We start from the raw sequence: 15,281 nt of genomic DNA, 5'->3' as shown, positions 1-15,281 counted from the left end.
AAGAAGGACCAGCCACACACAGAGCAACAAAGAACAGAATGACACACTTTGTTCTCACTAAGGAACTGGGGAGGCTTCCAGGGCTGGCAATCTGCCAGGGGCTCTGCATTGGATGGCCTGTGGGCTTCCAAGTCCTTCCCCCTTCCAGATTTCTGCCCTCCTTTTCTCCCTGATTGGTCCTGCCAAGGGTATCCAGCTGAGCAGTAAGTAGTTTGTAACAGTTGTGGGGGAGCATGGCAGGGGTGGGGGGTGAGGAAGACAAGCCTGGAACCCAAGAGATGCCCCCTTAAAGGGTCCCAGGCCACTTATCCCATTCAGTTGGAGGCTAGAGATGTGTCAAGTTCAGAGACATAGTCCATCAGATCAGCTATTGAAGTAGATGCTATTGAGGCCGTTAGTAGCCAGAGGTTATGGCTCTTGACTTACAACTCTGTAGGCTATTATGAGAGCCAAGATGAGGCAGTGTGCAGCATCTTTGATACAACTGTGGCTTCCTCAACTTAGTTCTTTGCCTTTTGTATTTCCTTTTGTCTCCCATTGACTTCTAGATTAAAATCTGCTGCATGTAGGATTTTCTATCTCCAAGTGTCAATGGGATTTCAGGAGGTGTGGGGGAGCATGTGTACAATGTCCCAGTGTGAGGTGGGGCTTGGCTGTGTCTTCTCTTTGAAGCTTGACTTCCCTTGACCTGTTTCTAGTCTCAGCTGTGGTGAGCTCTGTATGCAGACAACCTGAGGATATCCATGTCACTGTGAAATCTCTAGCCACACAGTCTGACCAGTGACTCCATCTTACCTGAAGGTGACAAGTAACTTAAAATGAGCACTCTGAAGATACCTTTAGTTTTGTGGCCATTTCCTCCTAATTAAAGCATCCCTTCCAGGAGGGAGGAGAGAGACAGAGAGACTCAGGAAGTAGAAGATTTCACATAACTGGGGAAGTGGAAACAATCATAAGGGCCCTCCCCAAGGTTATGGAAACAGTAAACCATCATCACTGAGAAGGGAGCTTGTGGACCAGCCTGCCGGGGAGAGACTCTCCTTTGGCCAGCTTCAAGGAGACTCTGAACTGTCAAACTGACTTCAAATCACACACAAAGTTCTAGGGATGCAGTTTTTGTGAGTTGTTACCCAAGCTGAGACGGGCTTTTGAGTGATGCAGCTGCCTTAAAGCTACTGATGTTCCTGTAAATAACCCCTCACCCATACTCCTGTGAGTAACCCCTCACCCATACTCCTGTGAGTAACCCCTCACCCATACTCCTGTGAGTAACCCCTCACCCATACTCCTGTGAGTAACCCCTCACTCATACTCCTGTGAGTAACCCCTCACTCATACTCCTGTGAGTAACCCCTCACCCATACTCTTGTGAGTAACCTCTCACCCATACTCCTGTGAGTAACCCCTCATCCATACTCCTGTGAGTAACCCCTCACCCATACTCCTGAGAGTAACCTCTCACCCATACTCCTGAGAGTAACCCCAATAAACTCATTAGTTTATCCGTGTTACACTTGGGTAGATTTGCTGTTTGGGGTATTGTTGGTTATCTATAGTGAATAGTTGTCTGTCTCTCTGATGTACTGTCAATGAGTGAGGCTCCAGAACTTCTTAGTCTTGATGTTTTTCTCCCAGGCTCACTTTGAGACATGAGGTACAGCCGTCCTGTGATCTGGGAATTCCACACTTAGCTGGGCATCCCCTGACATAACCCCATGTTATTGGAAATAATCATCTCTAAACTAGAGATTTGGATTTTTATTTTCTCACATACTTTCTATTTTGTACCTCTTTTTCCCTTTTATAATCAGCAAATACTAGTTTTATACATCCATTAAGTGAAAGTTGAGAATTCTTTAGAATGATTATTGAAATATAAGCAAGAGTAATGAGATTATGTTACTTTATAAATGACAGTGAGAGAATTCCCTACTTGGAAAAAAGATTAATTAGGATCTAGATCTCACATGATAAACTGAAATAAATTCCAGCTTCTGAAGATCTAGCCCAAGAAAAATGTTTCAATGCTTTGTTTACAATGGTTTACCTTGAAATATATTCCAGTAGAAACTAACTGGAAACCAACTATAGACCTAAGTATAGTGAAAATAAATTCCATAAAATTGAACCTCCAAGAACCATTAAAATGTTTGGTGTACAATGACAATCAATGTTGGAGAGGATGTGGAGCAAAGGGAACACTCCTCCATTGTTGGTGGGAATGTAAACTTGTACAGCCACTGTGGAAATCAGTATGGCGGTTTCTCAGAAAATTAGGAATCGAACTACCTCAAGACCCAGCCATCCCACTCTTGGGCATATACCCAAGGAATGCTGATTCATACCATAAAGATACATGCTCAGCTATGTTCATAGCAGCACTATTTGTAATAGCCAGAACCTGGAAACAACCTAGATGCCCATCAACGGAAGAATGGATGAAAAAAATGTGGTACATATACACAATGGAGTACTACTCAGCAGAAAAAAACAATGAAAGCATGAAATTTGCAGGCAAATGGATGGAACTAGAAAAAATCATCCTGAGTGAGGTAACCCAAACCCAGAAAGACAGTTATGGTATGTACTCACTCATTGGTGGATTCTAGATATAAAATAAAGAACAATCAGACCACAAAAAAAAAAAAAAATGTTTGGTGTAAAAGCAATTTAAAATGACTTTTTACAAATGCGGAGAAAGTTTGTTTGTATTAACTTTAGAAATATACTTGTATATAAAAATAGACACATTCACATATGCGTTATAATTAAAAACATATGTAAGATGGAGGAAAACAGTATTGGGCATCACCAGCCTGAGCAGTTTGACAAACCTAGTTTTTCCACATTTATAAGCATTTTTACTTTTCATAGTCTCCATACTGTGTATATATAACATTTTAAAATCATGAAGGGTTTTTTATTAAGGAGGTGCAAAAATTTTTGAAGTTTATTCTGAACACAACCGGTCAAGTCATCAAATCTGAAAGAAATGCAGAGAAGAATGAAATAGGAAAGAAAAGATGGGATGTAGGGAAGGAGAGAGAGAGAGAGAGAGAGAGAGAGAGAGAGAGAGAGAGAGAGAGAGAGAGAGAATTTTAGTAGTAAAAGGTCACGTCCAAATGACTAGCGGGTAATTTCTATTTTTAGAACAGTTCACCCCCACAATCTCACAGCAGTTGTGTGAGCACAAATGAAATTACAGGTACCTCCAGAGCCACACCTGGCACAGAAGCTACTAAAAATCCATATAAATAATTTTCTGCAAGGAATCAGCCAACTGACTGTTTAAACTCCCGCTGACATCCCCTGTAATTACTACTGTGGCTAGGGACGGTGGTTCCAGAAATAACTGATATGGCCGGTCTCACAGCAGTGGGCTCTCCCTGCTAACCTATCAAAATGACTGAGATAAGCCTCCTCGGTTTTGAATTTTTTTTTTCTCTAGCTGAAAACTTCTCGAACATCCACAAGGTTCACTAGAGTATGTCTACTTTCACAGCAATGGCCCTTCTTAAGTAAACTTACTAATTCATCTTTCACTTCGTGTTGTTTATGTCCGCAAACCTGCGTGGGCACTCCAGCAGCAGCCTTTGCCTTCTGCAGCGGGGAGACTTGGCAATCTGGAGTGTTTAATTAGTCTCACAAAAACACTGAAATGGACTTCCGGTTCCAATGCCCGCCCCTAGGCTGTGGCTGCTTGCCTATAGGAAGAGCCTGCCTCCTCAAGGACACAACCTAAAACGGCTCTCTCTCAGAACCGTTTCTGCGGCAACCATGGCCGCCTTTGTGGAGCTCAGTACCAAAGCCAAGATGCCCATCGTGGGCCTGGGCACCTGGCAGGTAGGTGTGCAGTCTTTGAACAACTGCTTCTTTCAAGTGAGAAGGGCTTCCTGGCATCCCTCTTGTTTGCACAGCCTCGGGGGTGGGGGGTGGGGGATGGGGAGTGGGGGAGTTGGGGGATGGGGGGATGGGGGGTGGGGTTGGAACCCTGGAGCCAGGACCCAATTTGCTTTCAGCTTGGGCACTTCTTCAGGCCTCAGAGCTCAGACTGGCTTTTCTCAGCAGGATGATAACTTCCCAAACCAGCATCAGGTACCCAGCTGTCCCTGGCCTTGACAGTGAACAGCAAACAACCGGCTCCAGGCAGTTTCTCTTTTTGTAAGCTTTTCCTCTGAATTACTTTACAGTTTACAGGGTTGGACTGTGTATTTATTTCTGTCTGAGTTATTTCAAGACAGACCACTGAGCTCCAAAATGACCCAGCTTCCCTTGCCGCCCAAGGTGAAGGACTCCATTTGGAGCGTCCTAGTGGCCTGGGAGCCTGTGGGAAAAGGGAGAGTCTCAGACCCCCGCCCAGGCTACTGAGTTGGCACCTGCACTTTATAAGGACCCCCATGTGTTCCCACACATTAAAGTCTGAGCAGTATCCAGATGACAGAGAGCCCAGGCTGGGAGTCAGCTCAGGTCCACTTTGGCTGTGTCCGTCTCTCCTAGCAAGTTGTTCCAAGGCCCATCCCAGTGCCTAGTGAAGCAGATTGCTCCAAATCAGAAATTTCACATCCATCAAAACAGTAAATAATCCCCTGCAGAACTCCAGGGAATCTACTCACCTGGAAATATCAGCTGAGACGAACTTTCAGAATTCCAGCAGCGATGTAGAGACTGTAAAGGAGTCGTTTTCAGGAGGAGCTGGGGCTGTTGGTGAGGACCATGTGCTGCTCATCAATGTGTGTGAGGAGAGTGAGGCTTGGGCCTGGCCCCCAGTGCCTCGGAGTGGCTGCCAGCAATTCCTTGTCTCCATGATGGTGTAGCTGTTGTTTCTACTGTATATGCTTCTCTACGTTTGATGACTACATAAAGAACTTCTAGACGTCGTGAGAGGTGGCTTTACTTTTTGTCTGAGACAGGCTCATGTAGCTCAGGCAGCTGTAGAGCTTAGTAAGTGGCTGAGACTGGCCTTAATCTCCTGAGCACCCCTCCACTTCTGCATCCCCAAAGCCTGAAATTACAAGCATAGGCCACCACACCCAGAGTCTGAGGGTATTTTTACTTTTATTTTTAGTCAGACAACGATGAGTTCCAGGCCGTCCTCAGCCTCACTGTCTTCCTGCCTTTGTCTCCCTCATGCTGGGATTCAGGCTTGCACTATGATACATGGTTAATGATGAGTTTTGAGGTGGTTTTTTTTTCTTCAGGCAGGGTCTCACTGTGTAGCCATGGCTAGCATGGAACTTGTTATGTAGAACAGACTGGCCACAAAAATCACAGAGATCAGCCTGCCTCTACCTTTATACTGCTGGGATTAAAAGCGTGTATTACCATGCCTGGCTTAACTTGTTTTCTGTTACATGTTTTATTTGTTTGTTAGTGTGGTTGTGTGCATGCAAACATGTGCATATACACACTCAAGTATCTTTATGCCATGGTGTGGATGTGGCCTTCAAAAGGATTATTTGTATGAGTCAGTTCCCTCCTTCTACCATGTGAGTCTGAGGATTGAACTCAGATCCTAAGCAGCAAGCCCCTTTACCTGTGAATCATCTTGCTTGTTCTGAGAGGTGAATTTTAAGTGTTTATTTTCCTAATCCAATATCTGCTTGGTTAGTTGAGATCAGAAGATGGTATTTCAAATGTTTTGTTTCGCTTCTTTTTCTCATTGGCAGAAATGAAAATCCATTGCTATATAGTTTCCTATTGTTTTTTCCCCTGAGACAGTGGTTATATAATGGATTATGCATGGATCTGCAGTCCTGTCCAGTGCCTTACTAAGTGACAGGGGATATACTATAATCTTTACATTCGTTGGGACAAGCAAGGAGCACAAGGACCTCATCAGGCAGGCTGTCTTGACTGCTATTTTGCTGTCAAGGTTTAAAGAAACTGCAATCTGCTCAGCCTCAAATGTTCCATGGTAGAGTTCATATTAACTCATCATGACTGTAGTTTAAGTGCCTGTAACTTAAAATTCCTCTGGGACACTTTAGATTTGAGTTTAGCCTTCAGCAAGTTGCCATCCGTCACTCCTAGCAACTGGAGACCCTTCCAGGTCAGTCTAGATGAGAGAAGAGCTCATTTTTGACTAAGACAGGGCATGGGTGATAATCACAAAATCAATTTATTGTTTATAATAACACATATGAAAGAAGACCAATAAATGAGGCCAATTATATTTTATGCTAACTATAAAAATTAATAAAACAATTCACTATTCTTTTAAGGACTTTTCCAAAGTAGGTTTTCCCAGCCCTGCCACCCCACCTTCCGTGTACTTGAAGTAAGGCTGTGGTTTTGAGAATCTGATCTATGTGGAGCTTGTTAGAGGTGGACTTGGGAGAATGGCTGCTAATGATCTCTTCTATTACCTTTCAGTCTCCCCTAGATCAAGTCAAGGAAGCTGTGAAGGCCGCCATTGATGCTGGATATCGCCACATTGACTGTGCCTATGTCTATCAGAATGAGAATGAAGTGGGAGAAGCCATCCAAGAGAAGATCAAAGAGAAGGCTGTGAAGCGGGCGGACCTCTTCATTGTCAGCAAGGTACAATGGCCCATGGTGGACATGACTTCTAGGCAAGTGGAAGTATCTGGATATGGGAAGCATCAAGAGCTTTATCTGACATTCCTCTCCGCTGTATTCCCCCAGCCCCTTTCTCCCACCTCCATCATATCTCTGGATGTACATCCACACCAAATCAGTACTAGTAAGAAAATGCTGATGCTGGTCCCTTACTGTACTGGTTCTCCTATAGTAGAGATGACTCCACTGAACCTCCTGGTGTTCTTGGCCTCCCTGTTTTCAGTCAGTGGGATCAACTCTCCAAGTGGCAGTGAGGGGTCTGGTTGGTATGGCCCCTGAACCTTACTGCCTAACACCACTGTGGTCTGAATGGCTCTGGCCTTGATGTTCTCAGATGTGTGTGTTTTAGAGATGGTGGGAGCATCATTTATTGTCATGAAGGACCCTCCTTTCATTTCAAATCAGTAAAATGTATGGATTATAAATTGTTATAAAACAGAGGTGTTGAGTGTTGGGTATTTGAGGAGTTTTGGTCCTGGACTGGACATAGCATGCTAAAGCACTCTTGTCCCAGGAAATTGTAACTGGTGTGACAGATAGGCCCACTGCTGGAGCAGTATGACCGATGTTCTTGGGGAAAAGAGAGTACTGAAAGGGTCATCTTTTCCCAGGGAAATCAGGATACTTGAACTTTAAGGATCAGACACAATTTCTGCCCTCTGAGAGCTGACAGCCAAGAAAGAGAATAACACAGGAATTTCAACTTCTAATCAGTGGTCAAATGTGCTAAATGAAACAGGACACCAAGAGTATGGAAGAACACGCATGCATGACCTTGACTTGCTGAGTGTTGGTAACCTACTGTGCTACCTTTCTTAACCAACTCTATTATATATGAATGGCCCCACTCCCTTGTCACCTGCAGCTGTGGCCCACCTTCTTTGAGAAAAGCCTGGTGAAGAAAGCCTTTCAGAAAACCCTCACGGATCTGAAACTGGACTATCTGGACCTCTATCTGATTCACTGGCCACAGGGATTCCAGGTTTGAGCTGCTCTTTGCCTCATCCTTAGCTGCTGAGCACATGCCAGAAAATAGCAGCTACACCTGAGCTGGGGGAGGGGGATGGGCTGTATCAGTAGTTTTGTGCATAGCAGAAAGCCAATGGTCTATAAAGCATGTAGTGGGACTTTCTGTCCCACCAGCCAACTCCCAAATAACCACAGAGACTTACTATTAATTATAAATGCTTGGCCAATAGCTTAGGCTTGTTACCAACCAGCTCTTACAACTTAAATTAACCCATATTTATTAATTTACATGCTGCCACTTGACTCATGGCTTGTTTCCTCATCTTCTACATGTCCTGCTTTCTCTGCATCTGGCTGAGCTCTTCCTCATCTCTGAGCTCTCTCTCCCTGTCTGTAAGTCCTGCCTACCCTCTCCCTGCCTACCTATTGGCTATTAAGCTCTTTATTAAACCACTGAGAGCAACACATCTTCACAGTGTACAAAAATACTGTTCCACAACAAAAACAGTCTAGGGCAGCATGTGGGAGCACCACGTGTTTGTGTTCTCTTACAATATGGTCTGAGAGAAACTGATTCTTGCCAGCTCAGACAAACTACAAACTGACCTGTCATCTTCCTATTCATTCCCTGCCCAGGTCCCCTGGGCAGAGAGGGTACGACTCTCTTGGGATAGTCTTGTATAACACACTTCAAGGATCAACCCTCCTGCCATTTATAGCACCCCTGCACTGGTGAGTAGCACCCAGGAGCAAAACCCAGATATAGTAATGCTGACAGATAATATAATCTGAAAAACGACAGGTCTGTGTCTGGGACCCCACTCCTGCCTGCTCCTCAGGGTGGAAAGGGGTGGGGGAGGGTCTTCGGAGATGGCTCTGCAGTTAAGAACACTGGTTGCACTTCTAGAGGATGCAGGTTTGATTTTTAGCATCCCCATGGAGGTTCATAACCGTCTACAACTCCAGTTCCAAAGGATCAGACATCCTCTTCTTGCCTCCACAGGCACTTGACAAGCATGTGGTTACACAGACATACATGCAGGCAAGATAACCATTCACATAAAAACAAAAAACAACCAAAAAATAGAAAAATAAAAAATAAATAAAAAATAAAACGACCAAGTCTTTTTAAAAAAGTGAATGTTGGGGGGGGAATTGAAGTGATGTGAATTCTCATTCTGCTGCACATGTGACCAGTTTTGGTGATGATGGCATACTATCCCAAACTTCAGGTTTAGGCTGCAAGGACAGACGCTAGTTAGTATCTTCCCCCGTTAACCATGCCCGTTGATGTAACCTTTATCTACTAACCTTGAAGCCAAAATACCCCTCAAGTGTCTATGGGTTTAGGTATGTTGGGTTAGTTTCCATAGTGACAATAACGGCTCTTACAACATATTTAGGGCAGATGGTAAAACAGTGTCCATGAGGGTCGGACACATAGGGTCCACATTCCACAGTGGGTCGCTACAGAGACTGTACTGAAGTTTGCGGTCTGACGTGTGTTCCCCAGAGTGTGACGAATGGCTGTGTAGGCATTTCCCTCTGGTAAGCCACTGTCCTCAAACCTCACTTCGCAGAGCCAGGCATCCAGATGTAGGTCCTAATGAGCTTTTTGTTCTGCGTTTACAGTCTGGAAATGGACTTTTCCCAACAGATGATAAAGGCAACCTTCTTGCTGGTAAATCCACATTCTTGGATGCTTGGGAGGTACGTTGCAGCTTCTCCAATTATGCTCAAAACTTCCATCAGGCCCCCTGGACACTCCACCCTGGCGTGAAAATGCCCAAGTGCCCCGTGTCTAACTTTACCACTATGATTTACAAGTTGCCTCTCTCTCTTCTACTCATTTTTTGATTTGGGGGAAGGTGTGCTTGTGGAGGTCAGAAAACACTTGTGGAAGGAGGTTCTCTACTTCACCTATGTGAGTTTCTGGAAACTAACTTTGGTCTCTAAGTCACACAGACTGATTTTGACCTTACTCTGCCATCCAGGTGGACTTTGAATTGTGAACCTCTTGCCTTCACCCCCAACGTGGCTGTGATTATCAGCTTACACCTAGGCCCATCTGCTGTCGTAATTCCTCTCTCCGATGCCAAACACAGCTTGCTGTGCTGTGAGGAAGGCCTTGAAGATATGTGGACCCTGGTAGGAGTACCTGCCTCGGTGCTGAACTAGGGCTGAAATCTAGCCTACTGACTACCTGCCCAGCCCAAAATGAAATCAACCCAAGGAGTTGGGGTTTATTTTTTTATTATCCACAGTGATCTCGTTCTGAACTTTCCCAAAAATAATTATCCAACCCTACAGCACCAGCCACAAACTGAACATAAAGTTGTAATTCTTTTATTGTAAGTTCCCGTCCAGTAGTTGCTAGACTATAAACATATACAATGTGCTTCCTGCTTGAGAGTCTTTCAGCCCAGTTCAAGAGCCAAGGTTTCTGTCATCAGCCTCAGTGCTAGGCTACCTCAGCTTACTTCACAGTTCAAATAGCATAAGAATCAGAGAGGGAAGGAAGGAATTGTCTGATCCCGGGAGAGACCTTCAAGGGAGAGTTTAAATTGGGCCTGGAAAAGGAATGTGAACAAAGGCGGTAAAATCATAACGAGAGGCCAGACCTTCACTTTTCCTTCTGGGTCACAGCTGTCCTGGGGAGGGTTAGAAGCGCTGGAACCAGCCATGGGGACACCACAGTCTAGATGGGAATCCCCTTTAGGGCTTCACTGGACCTTGCCATTCAGGAGCCATTCCTCCTATCCAAGGACTAAGCCAAGCCAGCATCCCTGTGTCCTCCTACAACCATCAAACGGTCTTCCTTACTGTGATAGGGCATGGAGGAACTGGTGGACCAGGGGCTGGTGAAAGCCCTGGGCATCTCCAACTTCAACCACGTGCAGATTGAAAGGCTCCTGAACAAGCCTGGACTGAAACATAAGCCAGTGACCAACCAGGTAAATTCTCTTTGGTGAAGGGTCCTGCTCTATGACTGCTTCCACACTGGGAGGCAATTTCCATACTATCTACTGAGTCTCATCTCTGAGGTCTGTGTTCAGGATGCTCGGGGAGGTGGGAGGCAGATCTCTGGTCTGGTCTGTAGCACATCTATCAGTGGGTTGCATTTGGTCTTTGCTATTTCTCCTGTAGAAAAGTCCTTCTGAGCCAATCAGAAACCCGACCTACTTCCCTAGTGACAGGTGTTTTCTCTTGCAGGTCGAGTGTCACCCATACCTCACTCAGGAGAAACTGATCCAGTACTGCCGCTCCAAGGGCATCACTGTCACGGCCTATAGCCCCCTGGGCTCCCCAAACAGACCTAAGTAAGGCTTCAGAGCAGTGGCTCTTTCTTTTAACACTCTTAAAACAGTGTTTGATAATTGGTTCATAATTTCTAAGGCACCAGGAAAAAAAAATGTGTCTATCTTGGCAATGTGTTGGGCCACACAAGGGGGAATGCAGCTGTAATAATGTTTGGGAAAACCCAACAGTAGTCCTGGCTGATGCTCAGAGAATATGCCATTTCCATCTTGCAGTGCTGGGTCACACTTTCTAATTGCTAAAGCTCCTGGTCCCATAGCTGGGCTTCTGGGAGAGACACAAAGCTCTCCTTTTTCCCCCCCTGTCTCTCAGAAGGAGAAGACTGTTGTACTCAACCTTGTCCTGGCCGTAATATTCATGGGCATGTACTAGCCATGGTGGTTTTCACTCCAGCCATCTTTCTGCCTCTAGTGCCAATCCAGAGGACCCTGTAGTACTGGAGATTCCCAAGATTAAAGAAATCGCTGCAAAGCACAAGAAAACTGCAGCCCAGGTAAAATAGAGTGTTTCCCCCTTGTATCTAGCAATCCGTTCTTGAAGTCGTGTGTTTTGTTTGTATTGCTTTCTTTTAATCTGTTTGAGGGGAAGAAATGAGAAATGCCAGTCTGTTGGCATCTCCTGGTGGTGCCACTGGCATCAGAGAGGCTGCCTCTGTTCATTATCTTCCGGTCAAGCCCTAGGCTCAGCCTCAAGAACATGGCTAACTGGACACAGTCTCAGCCCTCTGACCACAGGCTACCCTCCTCCTTCCTAACTGGGGAAACTGCAGTGCTGCTTCCAGCATCCCCTGATATAAGACGAGGACTGGCAAGTGTCTCTAATAATAGCTAAAGCCACAGAGAAACACAGATGCATTTTCTTATTTATTGCACTAGGAGGGTTCCCTGTAGGTAAGTGGATACCTACTGTCCCCGCTTTGTGCACAGGTCCTGATTCGGTTCCATGTCCAAAGGAATGTGGCTGTGATCCCCAAGTCTGTGACACCCTCCCGCATACAGGAGAACATTCAGGTAAGACGTGGGCTGAACATCTGCTATTCCTCAGGGGAGTGGGGCTTTAATCCCACTCCTTCAGGGCCAGTGTGTCTTCCCTTCCAAGTAGCTACTTGATCGACACTTAGGCTAGGGAGCTGGCCTCAGCAGAGCTGCAGCGAACACGTGGGCCACGGATGGGTTGGTGGCAGGCACTAGCAAAGGCCTGTCAGGTCTGAGCACATGCGCTTTATCCACAGCCAAGATTCTGGCTTACAATTGAGCACTTAGATCACAGGCCACACACTGTCCTGGTCAACTGTGGACTGTCTTGGTCTACTCACCCCTTTTTCAAAGGGGATAGAATGGATTGAAAAAACCATGTCTCTGATAGACCCCCTCAAGGATTTCAGTCATTGCACACACTGTGTATACCTCCTTGTGTAATACTAATACTTCTAAATAATCCAGCCATAATTTAGAGAATAATTTGGATGCATTGTGTATATAATGGGAGAAACAACCTTAGATCCCAACAACACTTCCCTTGCTAAGGATGTTTTCGGAACTTTCTAGGTCTTTGACTTCCAATTGAGTGATGAGGAGATGGCCACTCTTCTCAGCTTGAACAGAAACTGGAGGGCCTGTGTCCTGCGTGCGTAAGTGGCACCCGGTTAAGTATGAGGGTGATCAGGCCTTTCTGTAAGGTTGTAAAGGGTAAGTGGGAAGGAATAAAAGGAATGTAGGATTAGGGATGGCTTCAAATACTATTTTCTGGCAGTTGTGAAAAATGAACGTCTGAGTCCTGGGGAATCACCAGGAGTAGAGACATTGTTATTTGATGCTCATTTTCTGAATCTTACACACACAGGAAGGAGTTATCACTCCTCTGTGGGAGCCAGAGTTCTTTTTTTTTTCCTTTTTTTAAAATTTATTTTATTTTATTTTACAATTCCATTCAGTTCTACATATCAGCCACAGGTTCCCCTATTCTCCCCCCTCCCACCCCCTCCCCTTACCCCCAGCCCACCCCCCATTCCCACCTCATCCAGGGCAAATCCTCCCCCGACTGGTAGACTCAGTCCAGGCAGGTCCAGTCCCTTCCTCCCAGACTGAGCCAAGTGTCCCTGCATAAGCTCCAGGTTTCAAACAGCCAACTCATGCAGTGAGCACAGGACTTGGTCCCACTGCCTAGTTGCCTCCCAAACTGATCAAGGCAATCAACTGTCTTACCTATTCAGAGGGCCTGATCCAGCTGGGGGCCCCTCAGCCTTTGGTTCATAGTTCATGTGTTTCCATTCATTTGGCTATTTTTTTTCAATAATTGAGTAAAACTGAAATTTATTATAAGCCACAGTCGTCCTAGGGACCTCCAAGCTATATATATAGCCTCCATGGTTCTATGGGTTGTGGTCTGATTGTTCTTTATTTTATATCTAGAATCCACTTATGAGTGAGTACATACCATGACTGTCTTTCTGGGTTTGGGTTACCTCACTCAGGATGATTTTTTCTAGTTCCATCCATTTGCCTGCAAATTTCATGCTTTCATTGTTTTTCTCTGCTGAGTAGTACTCCATTGTGTATATGTACCACATTTTTTTCATCCACTCTTCCATTGATGGGCATCTAAGTTGTTTCCAGGTTCTGGCTATTACAAATAGTGCTGCTATGAACATAGCTGAGCATGTATCTTTATGGTATGAATCAGCATTCCTTGGGTATATGCCCAAGAGTGGGATGGCTGGGTCTTGAGGTAGTTCGATCCCTAATTTTCTGAGAAACCGCCATACTGATTTCCACAGTGGTTGTACAAGTTTACATTCCCACCAACAGTGGAGGAGTGTTCCCCTTGACAGCCAGAGTTCTTATTCCCTCTTAGATCATACCTGTTGCTTCTACGGAACAATTTCTTCTCCATGCTTGTTGCTGCAGGGCAAGTCATATTGAGGACTTTCCTTTCCACGTGGAATATTGAAGCTGAACTACCTGATGAGCTTGCCCAGTGGCCCCTCTTCGATGATGTGAAATCCACTCCTCAGGACTACTATTTTTGCCCAGCCTACCAGATATCACACCAAGCCAGCCATGATAAGGCAATTCTAATTTTCATGCCCAACTAGAAGCAGACTGTCACAGAGAAATGTGACTCAGCAAAGGACAATGGTTTTCATTAATTTAATCTGGCCAAATGTCTGTCTAACCCCAGGAATACTGGTAATCCTGAGGCTATAAAGATAAAATAATAAAAATAACAATAGTCACAAACATTTTCAACACCTTCAGAAGTGCTTTTTGAACGATGGACTCATCGGGTCCAACTTTTCATCATTCATATTGCTGAGGGCCCCAGGAAATAAGGGGCTAAAGCAAGTTTTAAAGGAAGCTCTCTGAGAGAGCTCAAGGCACTTTGAGACCCTCCTCTTCCCAAGCCTTCTCCTGAAGCATCAATCTAATTAATCTTTATCAATAAAAAAAAAATGGGAGTCAGAGAAAGAACCTGAAAGATCAGAGAAGCAGCGAGCAGCTACCAGTCGCCTCATACCTCTTCCGTTCCTCCGTCCAGAAGGGCTGAAATCCTCTCTCAGCCCTGCCTTACTACTTCCTGCCTCCTCTCTGTCCACAGTCCTCCAAACCTCTATGGTTAATTTTGGTCGGCTTGTGGCTGGCTCCACCCTCTGACTCCAAGCAAGCCTTATTTGTCAGAACACAAAATATCACACAACAATGCCCTGGCCAGTACTTTCCTCTTCCCCGACGGCTTTCTTGACTGTCTCCTCTTGTTGCTCTTTCATCCTGCCTTTGAAATGCCTCTTGACAAAGGGTCAATACTGTTGGTGTAAGAGCCCTTAAAATTCACACAATTCCACCGTTCCTTGAAAGTATAACATTTCTGGGAATGGGGCAGGGAATTGGGACGTCTGGATAGGACATTTACTATTGCCATTAATCTGGAACATGTCCTTCTTTCTATAGAGAACTATTTTTAGAAACCATTTCTAGAAAACATTTTTAGAAACTATTCCAATAATCTAGGAATGTCCACAAGAGAGCACAATGAGCAACTGGCCATCCATTTTACAAATTAAATAATTAAAATACATAATGCTAACGTTTTGCCACATTTAGTCCAAATGCTTTTTAAAAAGAAATTTATTAAAGAACCAAGTAGTAGTCTGGACAGTGGAGGACCACTCTATACTGCCCTCATCCTTGTTCCCCATAATCAGTGTCCACTGAAGACAACTGAGTCACCTCATTCTCTGCTGCTCATGGCCCTCCCTATGCTCATATAAATTTCCTGCTCTGCTCTTCCCCAGGGCCCATGGGGATGGGCAGACACCTGCTATCCAAATATCCTAGTCAGATGGCTTCTTGTGTGATTGCTCAGTGAGGTTCTCTTAAGAGGCTGAAAATCTGCAGAAAGAGAAAGGCATTAGTATA

The 15,281-nt window shown here is 45.0% G+C and overlaps 1 protein-coding gene across 9 annotated transcripts; it reads left to right on the top strand.

The window, feature by feature from the left end:
• Positions 1-3,716: 3,716 nt before the first annotated feature.
• LOC102914479 (aldo-keto reductase family 1 member B7) lies at positions 3,717-14,109 on the top strand. 9 transcript variants are annotated; one of them, XM_076566550.1, is made up of 12 exons: positions 3,720-3,843; positions 4,069-4,161; positions 6,373-6,540; positions 7,445-7,561; positions 9,181-9,258; positions 9,543-9,696; positions 10,380-10,502; positions 10,762-10,868; positions 11,278-11,359; positions 11,793-11,876; positions 12,414-12,496; positions 13,773-14,109. In XM_076566550.1, the coding sequence occupies exons 5-12, from the start codon at positions 9,188-9,190 to the stop codon at positions 13,813-13,815; spliced, it is 747 nt and encodes a 248-aa protein (XP_076422665.1). In that variant the 5' UTR covers positions 3,720-3,843; positions 4,069-4,161; positions 6,373-6,540; positions 7,445-7,561; positions 9,181-9,187; the 3' UTR covers positions 13,816-14,109. The 9 variants fall into 9 exon arrangements, 8 of the variants coding, with proteins under 8 accessions (XP_006990436.3, XP_076422661.1, XP_076422665.1 ...); XM_076566551.1 differs by having other exon boundaries at positions 3,728-3,843; positions 4,066-4,161; XM_076566552.1 differs by lacking the exon at positions 4,069-4,161 and adding an exon at positions 8,185-8,280 and having other exon boundaries at positions 3,757-3,843; positions 7,445-7,941.
• The last annotated feature ends 1,172 nt before the right edge of the window (positions 14,110-15,281 follow it).

Source organism: Peromyscus maniculatus, chromosome 3 (assembly GCF_049852395.1).
Source record: "Peromyscus maniculatus bairdii isolate BWxNUB_F1_BW_parent chromosome 3, HU_Pman_BW_mat_3.1, whole genome shotgun sequence".
NCBI lineage: Eukaryota > Metazoa > Chordata > Mammalia > Rodentia > Cricetidae > Peromyscus > Peromyscus maniculatus.
The sequence above is the reverse complement of the archived record's forward strand: the minus strand, read 5'-3'. Positions and strand labels throughout refer to the sequence as shown.